The sequence below is a fragment of the Alexandromys fortis genome, unplaced genomic scaffold (genome assembly GCF_014885135.2).
Source record: "Alexandromys fortis isolate MF-2015 unplaced genomic scaffold, M_Fortis_MF-2015_v1.1 scaffold_371, whole genome shotgun sequence".
NCBI lineage: Eukaryota > Metazoa > Chordata > Mammalia > Rodentia > Cricetidae > Alexandromys > Alexandromys fortis.
In genome coordinates, this window is record NW_026068266.1 from 533,136 (window position 1) to 546,631 (window position 13,496).

The following is a 13,496-nucleotide window of genomic DNA, read 5'->3' on the forward strand; positions in this document are numbered from 1 at the left end:
ACGGCATCGTGGGGCCGATGAGTACAAACAAAATGGAAGAGAATGAGCCACGGGAGGAACACACGGAGAAGCCACTGGGGAATCATGAGGCAGGCATGCTGTGAAGCAGAGACGTGGAATCTGAGCAGGTTTGGCTGGGAAGAGGTGAAGCTGGTAAACCACAGGGGAAGGTGTTATTATACTGATTTTCCAGGGAAGAATTTTCTGTTTCTTTCATGTCTATCCTCACTTCATTTTTCGGCACCTTTTACAAGCAGTTCATTTTCATGAATCATCCTTGATTCAATGTCTTTTTTCCCACAATCTGTATAGTAAACAAAACTTTTAATGCTTGACCACTGACCTGGTTAATTAAATCTGATAGATTAATAAACCTTTTGCTCAGGGTTATTTTAAAAACTGAAATTTCAATGAGCCTGCTTTATTATTCCCAGCAGATCTCACGGGAAATAATCCACTTTGTTTATCAGTTTCTTGGGGAATAGAGAAGCTCATTAAAATTGAGCAGCTGAAATATTTTTCTGTTCTCATTTCTTCTCCTGTCATTCCATCACTTTAAGTCCATTTCCACTGTCACGTCCAGCTACAGGAAAATGGAGTTCACTCTGTCTTGAGAGGCGTAAGGCATATGGGAAGATATGTCAGTGCTACACCCTTTAACATGAGGGATGTGTCTCTGATGCAGTCTTTAGCTTGTATTACATACATGTCACATGCCTTCTTATGTTGACATTTGTTGTCTGGGCTCATTGCTGGTTTTCAAGTTCCAAGACAGTGGACCAGTTTTCTCTTTAGAGCAAAGAACAAATGAGAAAGACAGAGGCTCAGCTACGAAGAAAGACATAGGCTCAGATATCGATGTGTTTGAGTTCAAATCCAGATTTAACCACTTACTACGTCTGTGATCTTAAACTTCCCCTCGGTTTTCTGTGCCACAGAATGGAGACCTGGACAACAGCACGCTGTCAGTGTGGGATTAGATAAATACATATGATTGGGGCGAGTGCAAGTTTTATACACCGATTGTTTAAGCATTTTTGTAGAGCTTTTCTAAAATAAAAAAATTGGATAAATATTACAGCAAAAAAAAAAAAAATAAAACACCACAGAAAAGAATCGATACAGTGAGAAGCTAACAAGTCATTTGTGCCTCTAGAGTAACTTTCGGCAGACATTGTTCAATTAATTTTTTTCATTAAAAAGTGTTTATGTTACTTTATGTTATTATCTGTTGAGATAATGTGATAATACAATTCGTTGTCTGTCTGTCATAAATTGCTGAAAATTTTATTCATTGTTAAGTGTTTAGAAATATTTATTTCTCTGTTATAGCTGCACATCCTATTGATTAAAACAAGTCATGAATGAGCTCAGATTCAAAGGGAAGGAAAATAAACTGCACCCGTGGATGGGAGAGCCGCCTGCAAATGGGTGGCAATCTCTGCAGATGGTTCTCTACCTTCTACTCGGTGCTCACAATTTTGTGTTTCTCCCAGGAACATACCAAAATATAGCAAGCATCCCTCCCTGCAAAAGTGGCATGCAGTTAGCTATTCGTTACTGACAAAGGCCAGAGTAGTGGGGTGTGTGCCAGGTGCTGACATGCATTTCTCTAGCCACAGACCTCGTGAAGGGTAGAAGGGACAGTGAGAGACTGCGGAGGGCAGAAATAATGCGTGCAGACAGACACCAGCACAGATTTCCAGAGGTGAGTGAGGCCCTCTCAGCCTCCGCAGTCCTAAATTTCAGCATTACAGTGAGCTCTGTGAGCTCCTTGAGCCCCGGAGAACAGCCTCAGGCAACCCCTGCTTGAACTTCTGCCTCACACCCTGACGAATAATGAGGTTATTATTTTAAGTCGTGGTTTGTGGATAGCGACCGTATGGCAGTAGCCACAGAAACAGCGTTGGGCTCTGCCCACATCACTTTTCTGTATTTATTTATTTATTTATTTATTTATTTATTTATTTATTTAAACCCTCACAGCTTCAACTTGGACTTCCTGGAGAGCCTGAAATTGGATTTCCATTCTTCAACCCCCATCTCTCTTCGGCTTTTTAGTTCCCCAAATTTCAAAGTCTGCATTAGTCTATGTGGCCAAAATCTTGAAGCAAGGTCACTGCTTTTAGGGTGAAGAACTCGTTTTCAAAATGCCAAGTCTCTGTGTGGGTTTCAAGTACTTGACCTAACTGGAAACAACAAAGGAACGAAGAAAGGATAAACACATGGACACACAGAGAAACTGGGATCCAGTGGACTGGGCTCTCCGCTGGCGAGCCCTCCACATCCTAGAATCTCATCGTATGTATTGTATTGAGTTGAACAGGCAGGTTGGGTCCGGCATACAGCTGAAGAAGGAGGTGGGATCATTGCTCACAGTTAAACCCGACAAAGGGAGGCATTTCCTAACTGAAGGTCCCTCTTTTCAGACGACTCCAGTTTGTGTCAAGTTGACAAATCACTAGCCAGCATCTGTGGTTCTGTCTTCGTGATGCCTCAACTGAAGGAACTTTGGGTGTTAGGATGAAGTAAAAGTGGTATTTATGTACAAAGCAGACAACTTAATGAATTGTCAAGTTTGATCTTTCTTTTCAGGATAATAACATGCAGTACCTTACTGTGGAGATTCTAGACGGGCAACTCTAGCCAGCAATGCCACCTCAGCATAAACGTAGTGTTATCAAGCTGTGATGTTTATTAGTGCCCTTTAAATTGAAAATATTTTCAGCTTAGGTCTGGCTTATGGAGCTATAACCCCATTGTAAATTGAGGAGCATGTGTAATAATAATGAGGCACCATACTGCAGAGGTAGGAAACCAAATTGCTCCCGAAGCAAGCCACAAAAGGCCAATTCACAGGTATAGAAAGAGCAACAGCCTTATCACAAAAAGTAACCCTAAGGACTGGAGAGATGGCTCAGTGGTTAATTGTATTGGCTGCTCTTGAAGAGGACATAGGTTCAATTCCCTGTACCCATGTTGTGGCTCACAACCATCCTAACTCCAGTTTCAGGGGATCCAATGCCTTCTTCTGACTTCTGTGGGTATCAGGCACGCACCTAGTACACACATGCCGCGGACCGTCCCTCTTGGAGACCACTATCCACGGGAGAACAGGGTGAAGGATAGGATAGCCAGGATACGACGCAAGGGAATGACAGACAGACACACTGGTAGTGAAAATCTGCTGCAATTTTACTTCTGCAAAGCTTCAGTTTATGTACAAAACAGATCAAAGAACTTGGCAGGCTCACTGCATCACCCCATTCAGGGTTCCAGACATAAATCAAGGCTAAGCATAATCAAAATAGAACTCCTTCTACGTGCTCAAGGTGTTGGCAAGGACTTTTAGTTTTGTCTCTTAGAATTCTGTCTCACACCACTAACCATATTCTACTGTGGGGGACTAGTTCTCAGAGTCCTGGGTCTAGCTTTTGTCTATATAGTCTTTTATTCTTCTGTTTTATTATTAATAAAGTTTCTAAGGCTCATGTGGCGTGGGGCATGCTTCAGTTAACGGTGGGGCCGAGCCAAGGACATACTTTGATTTCTTGGTGAGCAGTCAGCTGAAAACAGGAAAGATAAGAAATACAGAGAAAGATCATGCAGGGTGCCAGGAGGGCTCGCTCTCAAGGCCATTTCCAGATACGAGATCTGCCTAAGGCATCAGGTCCTATCTTGACCACTGATTGCCAGGGGACCACCTGGGGCTTCGCTCCAGGAAGCTCTAACCCCAATCCTTCAGCAGGCGAAAGCCAGCGCAGAGGCATTTTGTCACTACACGGCAGTCACTGCTGTGGACGTGGCAGGTCTCCCTTTTTTATTTTTAAAATGAAGCTCGAACACCTCCTGTTTCACTGCCTGTAATGAAGAAAATAAGCACTTTAAGAGACAGGGGAATAAAAAGATGACCAATACTATCAAGAGTATAATTACTCCAATGAATACAAAGTACTGCACCCAATCTAAGGGATTAAGGCTCTTAAGTCCACGTTCCAATTGCGAAGCCAAATCTTGCAGTCCCCCTAATTGTAAATGAGATTGACTCATAGCAGAAATATCCTTTTGTAATGCGGCTAGATCATGAGTAATATCGTTATCCCGCCACAATCCCTGTAGGTGAGCCTTAACTTTATCCCATGGCTGTGAAGTGTTATAAGGTAGTGGTGTGACACAGATTGATTTAAAATCATCGTGACAACGTGTTGATAGAGTTGTTTTTAAATTAGCAATGTCCTGACCAAGAACGAGCACTACTTCCTCTAGCACATTTAATTTTGCTTCCAACTTCTTATCTATAGCTTCTTGTTCTAATAATGCTGAAGTAATATTTTTATTCAAAGCATTCACATAATGGGCAGTATGAATTTCCTGCACCAGGGCTGTAGTAGCCATAGCAAAGGTGGTTAATATAGAAATTAATGTTGTAATTCCCAAAATTAATACTGCTACAAATCGCTTTGGCCTAATCAACTCATTTAGAGTGTTTAAAACCTGCATAGCAGAATTATCATACCAGGGATCATTCCCCAAATCTACAGGCAACATCACAAAAGGAGGGCGTCTAACAATGATCATAGTACCTAACTCTTTTTGTTCTGCCGATGTTATACAATTGGTCAATTTACAGGAATGACAAACTATTTTATACGACTTCCCTTCCTGAGAAATATTCACAAAAGTTGCCTGAGCTAACAGCAATGCATTAGGATATGCTATACAGGCTTTCAGTCCGACAGGTTCAGATTTTGTATGATTGGGCTTCTTTTCCAGAAACATATTGGCTGCAGCAACCAGTCTAAAAAGATCAGTATGTTTCCTTGTCTTATTTTCATGTTTTGCAAACCAGTAGGGTTCTACAAATCCTGGAGAAAACCATCGCCTAAGTGGCTCTCCTAATCCAGTCCACGCATAATTGTGGTACTTGTCTTTATGGGTATCAATGTAATCTTCATAAAGTCCTTTGCCATTGCTCCTTTTAACCCCTGAATTAGAATTTGAATAGTCCCATATCTCATAATCATAATCAACAGGCCTAACCCACATCGCAGAATCCGAAAAGCCACAAGCTAGCCATGTAGGAAACTTAGACAAAGAAGAGTCCCAAAATTGATTCTTGTCTCTATATTTTCCTATACAGGGATCTATAGGTAGATCATGAACTTTCGTAAAGTTGTCATGATAATTAGGATTTCCCAAGGTCTGCATCTGAATCTCCCACATCCATCTCCTACCTGCATTCTCTTTGTCTGGCCCGTCAGTGAGAAAAGTACTGTAGCGTGTACTCAGGCAACCCGAAGGCACTCTCCCTTGAAGCGAAATGCAGATCGGAAGCGAGTCTGCCCTTCCCTCAAAGGTTATAAGAGAGGACAAACCAGTTCGTGCGTCAGAATCCTGAGCACCACCCATTCTCACTGAATCATTGGTTAACACTTTCAAAGGCTCAGGATCTAACCACCCCACGGGTTGCAAGATAGGGGGATTCGGGACATACGCCCAGTAGGAAACTCCCTCCACCCTTTGGGGAGCAGAGATAATGGCCAAAAAGGCGAGGAAATACATAGACGCTGTCAGGGATTTTCCTTGTTCAGTGAGCAGCTGTTTCGCTTCTCGTGTCAGATGACGAATCTTCGTCCATGTTATTTCTGCCGTGGGCCGGCTTAGTTTCATTTTCTTCATTTGCTGCTGGAGCTGCTTTTTCTGCTTCCGCCACCGTCTTTTCCTTCTTCTGCTTTGCAACAGCAGGTCGGATGAGGCGATCTGGGATCCAGATGGGGGAGTCGGCATTCTGTGGAAACACACAAGCATACCCTCGTCCCGAGGTGATTAGAACATCCGGCCCCTTCCAGAGGCCGGAAAGGAGATCTTTCCACATTACTAGTGGCAATGGAGATTGTCTTCTATCCTTGTTCCAGTGCCTTATTGCAGCACTATTTTGTTGATCATTTATATTTAAATGATTTAATGTAAATAAACTGTGTGACAACACATGATGAGGAGTATAATACTTGTTGGCTTGCTGTAGCCTCTGTATTTGCATCTTCAAGGTTTGATGGGCCCTTTCAATAATCCCTTGTCCTTGTGGATTGTAAGGGATTCCTGTGACATGTTGAATATGCCACTGCATACAAAACTGCTCAAATGCTTTGGCAGTATATGCTGGCCCATTATCTGTCTTGATCTGTGAGGGAATACCCATTACTTGAAAACTCTGAATAAGATGCTGAATCACATCTTTTACAGCTTCCCCTGTTCGGGCTGAAGCATGTATGAAATGAGAATAAGTGTCTATGACCACATGGACATAACACAATTTTCCAAAGGATGGAACATGAGTCACATCCATTTGCCAAATAACATTAGCCTTTAAACCTCTAGGGTTCACTCCCATTTTTAAGGGATGGTAGGCAACTGGGCAATGCTGGCATTGCTTTACTATTTGCCTAGCTTGTTCTCTGGTAATATGAAACATTTGTTTCAAAGCCTTTGCATTCTGATGATGTAAGGCATGACTCTCTTGTGCTTCTTGCATTGAAAAGACACCTTGAGACCGAGTTAATAAATCAGCCATAGTATTTCCCTGTGCTAGAGGGCCTGGAAGACCTGAATGACCACGTATGTGGCCTATGAAAAACTTCTCTTTCCTTTGGTGTACAAGCATTTGTAATCTTTGTAACAAAGGTAATATAGGTGATTTCCCTGACAAAAGGGCAGTTTCCAATGCTGGAAACAAATTAACTACATATTTAGAATCTGTGTATAAATTAAAAGGCTGCTGAAATGTCATGAAGGCTAAAATTACTGCTCTTATTTCAGTCTGCTGGGCAGAAGTCTGCTCTCCTTCTTCCCAGTATGAGCCATGATGATATGTATAAACTGCAGCCCTTCCAGTGGAAGAACCATCTGTGAAGATTAATATCGCTTGATCTAGAGGTTCTGATGAATACCAGATAGGAAACACAATTTCCACGGTCTTAGCAAATTCTATGAGAGGATGTTTGGGGTAGTGATATTCTATCTGACCTGTATAATTTTGTAAAGCCAAAATCCAATCTTCATTATTTTGTAATAATAAGTCTACTTGAGCCTTCTTATAAGGAGTTATTATAAAATGTGGCTCTCGTCCAAATAGTTCTCTAGATCTAATTCTACCTTTTATAATTAAAAGGGAGCACAAATAAGGAAAGTCAGCCAACATTTTTGCCTGAGTATGTGGTAAATGTAACCATTCCAATACTCCGTGTTGCCACAAACAGGCAGTGGGAGTATAAGCGGTTGGAAACACCAGCAGGCCCCATCTATCTTGATAATTTATTTGGTGAACCCTGGCACAGGCAATGGCTTCCTCAACAATATGTAATGCATTTAATGCTTCTTGGGTTAATTGCCTAGGCGACTTAGGATTTGCGTCCCCATGAAGTATAGAATAAAGAGGGCTTAAAGTCCCAGTGGTAATTTTTAAATAAGGTCTTAGCCAATTGATATCTCCTAACAGCCTTTGAAAATCATTTAATGTTTTCAATTTATCTCTTCGAATTGACAATTTTTGTGAACTAATATAATTAGTGCCTATAGTTTGTCCTAAGTAGCTCAATGGTCTGTCACGCTGAACTTTATCAGGGGCAATAACAAGTCCATACTGGGTTAATTTATAAATGGCTTGTGTTAAAATTTTTTCAACTGTCCTTTGTTCTGGATGAGCCAGAAGGATATCATCCATGTAATGCATTATATAGGCTTCCTTAAATTCCTGCCTGACCTCCTGCAGGGCCTGAGCTACGAATTTCTGACACAATGTTGGAGAATTCTTCATCCCTTGAGGCAAGGTGACCCATTGATATCTTTTAAAAGGCTGCCTAAAATTCACTGAAGGTACACTAAAGGCAAAACGTTCACTATCTTCAGGATGCAAGGAAATGGTAAAAAAGCAATCCTGCAAATCTATAATAATAATCTTCCATTCTTGAGGTATGGCTACTGGTGATGGAAGCCCAGGTTGCAAGGGCCCCATATCCTTCATGACTGCATTTACGGCTCGGAGATCCTGTAACAATCTCCATTTTCCCGACTTTTTCTTTATAACAAATACAGGAGTATTCCAGGGACTGTTGGATTCTACTATATGACCCTTGTTTAGTTGTTCTTGCACCAGCTGCTCAAGAGCCTGTATTTTTTCTTCTGTTAGGGGCCACTGACTCACCCAAACCGGCTCTTGAGTCAGCCATTCTATTTTATCTGCATATAATTTTTCCGCAGTGGCCCCTATGTAAAATACTGCTCATTAAGGTTATCTGAAGTAACCAGTTTAACATTCATGGAATCCAGCAAATCTCTCCCCCAGAGTGTGAATGGTAAGGAGGGTAAAACATATGGTTGGATATGTCCTGTTTTTCCTTCATCTTCCCACTTAAGAATCATGGAACTTTGCATAACTCCTGAGGCTGATCCCAATCCAAGCAAAGATGATCCCGTCTTATGTATCGGCCAAGAGTTTGGCCAGTCCCTGCTAGAAATACATGTCCTGTCAGCCCCAGTATCCATGAGACCCCTTATCTTTTTACCATTTATTTTAATAGTTTTAAATGGTCTCTCATTGAGTTCCTTAACCCAGAAGATCCCTTCAGTAGATCCAAACTGCCCTTCACCTCTTTGTTCTTTTAATATTTTATTGGGTAAATTAATGTATGGTAATAGCAATAACTGTGCTATACGTTGTCCTTTGTGTATTTGTATAGTTTCAGCCAAGGGCCGAAGCATCACTTTAATGTCATTTTGGGTATCTGCATCAATTATTCCTGGAAGAACCTCAAAGTTCTTCTGGTAGTTAGAGCTTCGCCCTATGATTAGTCCCACTGTCTGAGGGAGGAGTGTCCCAGAAACCTTAGTAGGAACTAAGGCCACTCCATCCCATTTGGAGAGGAGCAAGTCCTCTGAGCTTGCTAGATCTAGTCCAGCACTTCCTGGAGTAGCTCTAGGCAAATCATGAATAGTGAATTCTGATGCCTCAGGGTTTAACATGCCCTGGGACGGAGAACCTTCTTCTCCCTTGGGTGTCGGGTTAGGAGAACACCCCTGTTCTAGTTTTTTGACTCTTTAGGTTCTTCCTCTCCTTCTTTAGTGAGAGGTGAACCATCTTTATGATATTTTGAGTTACACTCATTACTCCAATGTTTTCCCTTTTTGCACCGAGGACATATGCCCGGTAAACTTTTTCGTCCTGAGCTTTTGGATTTCTTGCAATCCCTTTGAATGTGCCCAGGTTTTCCACAATTATAACAAGTAGGAGTGGTGATGCCTTTTGCACCCCCTCCATATGTCTTTTTTACATAGGCGCTAAATCTTTGTCCTTTCATTGCAGCTGCATAGGCCATTCCTTGAACGACCGCTGGTGAGGCATCCATACATGCTTTGATATAATCACTTAATGTCCCTGTCTGTCTTAGAGGTCGAATAAGATCTTGACAAAGAGCATTGGCATTTTCCCATGCTAATTGTTTCAATAGCATATCTGTTCCTTCCGAAGGAGGCAGCATTCTGGTGACTGCCTCCTCTAACCTGGAAATAAAGTCCTGATAGGATTCTTCATTCTTTTGCCTAATGCTAGCCAATGCTCCACCCTTGGTTCCGGGAGGTGGGAGCTTGCGCCATGCCAAAACGGCATTACCAGTTATTATTGTCAATATATCACGTGGGATTTTTACCTGATCTTGGGGAAGAGCATAGTCATCTGTGCCCATCAACATGGACATTGTTGGCTTAGGGCCTCTCTTCTTTATAGATTGAACTATAGAATCTTTACATTTATCTTCATATTCAGTACGCCAGAGAATGTAATCTCCTGGACTTAATGTGGCTTTGGCAGTTTGCATCCAGTCATGAGGAGTGAGCCAAAGGCTTGCGACCATATCCAAAACCTGTAAGGTATAGGGGGCAGAAGGCCCCAGACTTTTAACAGCACTTTGCAATTCTTTAAGAGTTTTAAGGGGCATAGGCTCCCATATGGGCTCATCGTTATCTCCAATTTCTGTAACAGGAAATATCCCCAAGGAAGTATCACCTGTTTTACGTGCCTCAGCCAGCGCTCCCTGAAAACCTACAGGAGGTAGGGGGCGGCTGCGTGGCTTTGGAACAGGTTTTCCTTTTGTGATATTCCCAATTGCTGCCCTTACTGGAGGATCAGTGTGGTCTCTAAAATCATCCTCCCATTCTGTTTCCTCCTGCTGATCATCCAGACCCCAGTCGCCATCAAGATCATTCCTTGCTAAGGGCTGATGAGATGAGGCGAAGGGGGGAGCAGAAGGTTTTAATGGTCTCTTTTCTTCCACGTCCCCCTCCTCTTCCCCAACTTCACTATAGATAGGAGAAGCAGCTCCCGTTTCAGAGGCAGTGTCACGACACAAGCCTTCAAAGGGGGAAATTTCCGACAGCAGTTCTCGGATCTGAAACCATATTTGATAAGCATAGGTAGGTAAAGTTTTTTCCCCATTCTCACGCACATAGCGCCTCATTTCCTTACCCACACGCTTCCATTCATCTAGCGATAAGGTCCCTTCCTCCGTGAACCAAGGGCTGACCTTTTTCAGGAACTTGGTAAAAGTTACCATGTCGTCTTCTGCGACCTGAAATCCTGCTTTGGCTAACTGTCGCCGCAGCATAATTACCATCATTTTATCGCTCTTAGTCATATGTTGCCCCATGGTTCCCTTATACTTAGATTACTCACACTTAACCGGTGATCCTTTACCGGCGAACCTGCAGCGTCCTGGTGAGAGTCGTTCCTGACTATTGGAAAGAAAAAGAGAAGGGGGAAAAGCTTACCTATCCTTCACGTCCCTGTTCCGAGCGCCACCTGCCGCGGACCGTCCCTCTTGGAGACCACTATCCACGGGAGAACAGGGTGAAGGATAGGATAGCCAGGATACGACGCAAGGGAATGACAGACAGACACACTGGTAGTGAAAATCTGCTGCAATTTTACTTCTGCAAAGCTTCAGTTTATGTACAAAACAGATCAAAGAACTTGGCAGGCTCACTGCATCACCCCATTCAGGGTTCCAGACATAAATCAAGGCTAAGCATAATCAAAATAGAACTCCTTCTACGTGCTCAAGGTGTTGGCAAGGACTTTTAGTTTTGTCTCTTAGAATTCTGTCTCACACCACTAACCATATTCTACCGTGGGGGACTAGTTCTCAGAGTCCTGGGTCTAGCTTTTGTCTATATAGTCTTTTATTCTTCTGTTTTATTATTAATAAAGTTTCCAAGGCTCATGTGGCGTGGGGCATGCTTCAGTTCCTCAAGGACTGCTTAAAGAACGGTGGGGCCGAGCCAAGGACATACTTTGATTTCTTGGTGAGCAGTCAGCTGAAAACAGGAAAGATAAGAAATACAGAGAAAGATCATGCAGGGTGCCAGGAGGGCTCGCTCTCAAGGCCATTTCCAGATACGAGATCTGCCTAAGGCATCAGGTCCTATCTTGACCACTGATTGCCAGGGGACCACCTGGGGCTTCGCTCCAGGAAGCTCTAACCCCAATCCTTCAGCAGGCGAAAGCCAGCGCAGAGGCATTTTGTCACTACACGGCAGTCACTGCTGTGGACGTGGCACACACACATATAAACAGGCAAAACACTCACACTCACAAACTAAAATGCATGTATGTGGTAGCTTCAGCAAATGTTTCATCGTTGCAGCTGTTGCATGCAACAGTTTCCCTGCTCCTGCCCTTCTGATGGGGTGTAAAATTTGCTCTACCAAGGGCTCATTTGTGGGTACCTGCTTCTGTAGAAACCAGTTTTGTTGTGGTAATGCTGCATAACAATCTAAAAGTATTTGCTGTCCATGTTGTTTGTTTTTGGTAGGCTGAAGATAGAGAACATAACCTTGCATCTTCCTACTTCAGAACTCCGTTTTGTTGGAAGAGACACCCCTATCTGCATCTGTTGCTCTTTTGTGTCTTTTGATTGTGGGATAGGGTCTTACTGGGTAGCCAGTACTGCCTCGGAATTTACTCTGTAGCCCAGATTGGCCTTGGATTTTTGTTAATTTTTCTGTCTCAGTTTCCAAGTGTTGAGATACAGGTGACCAGCTCAGTAACTGAAGTAGATTTTCAGGATGATTTTGAGCTGTTATTTATGTCTTAAGTGGGCTTATGCAAATTTATTTTTTTACCAGCAGTCAGAAAACATCAGCAGTAGTGCAAGTGTGTAGGAAAATTGTCTTTTTTAAATTATAAAGTATTGATAAATAATACATTAGGATATGACCTTTCAAAAGAAATGCTTCAAAGTCAGTTTTCTTGGTGGGATTTCTCTAAGACAAGCATTCATCTCATCTGTAAAAGGTTTGAAGTTCTGGTTTCTGCCCCTGTAGAATATGCTGGAAAGAGCAGGCTATTCATTTATCTTTCAAGAATGCCCTGTCGATATGGGTTTTCTTTTGGATTCATTAGTAAACTCCAGTGGCAAGTACATTATGGCTTTGATCTCTGCCCAGGAAGGAATTATGTGCAGTATTTTAGAAGGAGAAATTGAAGCTGACTAGCAGGGAATGTATTTGATCGGTGACATCCGTGGGTATGGTGACAATGGCAATGATTATTTCCTCTGAGTTTTTAAAAAAAAGCCTTTTGAAGTTGCACTTGCTATTATTCCTGTAATAATGCCTTTTCCTGAAGAAGACAGGGAACTAAACTCAGAGTCATGTACAATGAGACATTGTTATGCCAATGTCCGAGTTATATGAGTACCAGTGTATATTAAGTTATGATTATTGAAACTGTATAATAAATAATAAACTAACTTGCCAAACTTTTCTCAATATTTTCCTCTGCATGCAGAACAGTGGAACAATGACTGATCAGTAGAGGACACAGTCTATTGCACTGAGCCCAAGGGCTGAGAAAAGTACCTGTCCAAAAAAATAAATATGTGGAAGACATTATTTTCATACAAACCGACACAAGTCTGTTGACATTTAATAGAGGTAGACATGATTTACTTTTTTTTTTTTGCAGCAGTAGGTTTTTTTTTATTGAAAAAAAATTTCCGCCTCCTCCCAGCCTCCCTTTTCCCTCCCCCTCCTTCCACTCTTTTCCCCCTCCCCCCACTCCTTTCCCCCTCCCTCTCCAGTCTGAAGAGCAGTCAGGGTTCCCTGCCTTGTGGAAAGTCCAAAGTCCTCCCCCCTCCATCCTGGTCTAGGAAGGTGAACATCCAAACTGGCTAGGCTCCCACAAAGCCAGAACATGAAGTAGGATCAAAACCCAGTGCCATTGTCCTTGGCTTCTCGGCAGCCCTCATTGTTCGCCATATTCAGAGAGTCCGGTTTTATCCCATGCTTTTTCAGTCACAGTCCAGCTGGCCTTGGTGAGCTCCCAATAGATCAGCCCCACTGTCTCAGTGGGTGGGTGCACCCCTTGTGGTCCTGACTTCTTTGCTCATATTCTCCTTCCTTCTGCTCCTCATTGGGACATTGGGAACTCAGTCCGGTGCTCCAGT

At 42.6% G+C, this 13,496-nt stretch overlaps 1 protein-coding gene across 1 annotated transcript; it reads right to left on the reverse strand.

The window, feature by feature from the left end:
- Nucleotides 1–550: 550 nt before the first annotated feature.
- Nucleotides 551–11,601, reverse strand: LOC126494498 (endogenous retrovirus group K member 25 Env polyprotein-like). The gene is made up of 3 exons (XM_050131867.1): nucleotides 10,819–11,601; nucleotides 3,847–5,788; nucleotides 551–583 (listed from the first exon to the last, which is right to left on the reverse strand). The coding sequence occupies exons 2-3, from the start codon at nucleotides 5,785–5,787 to the stop codon at nucleotides 551–553; spliced, it is 1,974 nt and encodes a 657-aa protein (XP_049987824.1). The 5' UTR covers nucleotide 5,788; nucleotides 10,819–11,601.
- Between the last annotated feature and the right edge of the window lie 1,895 nt (nucleotides 11,602–13,496).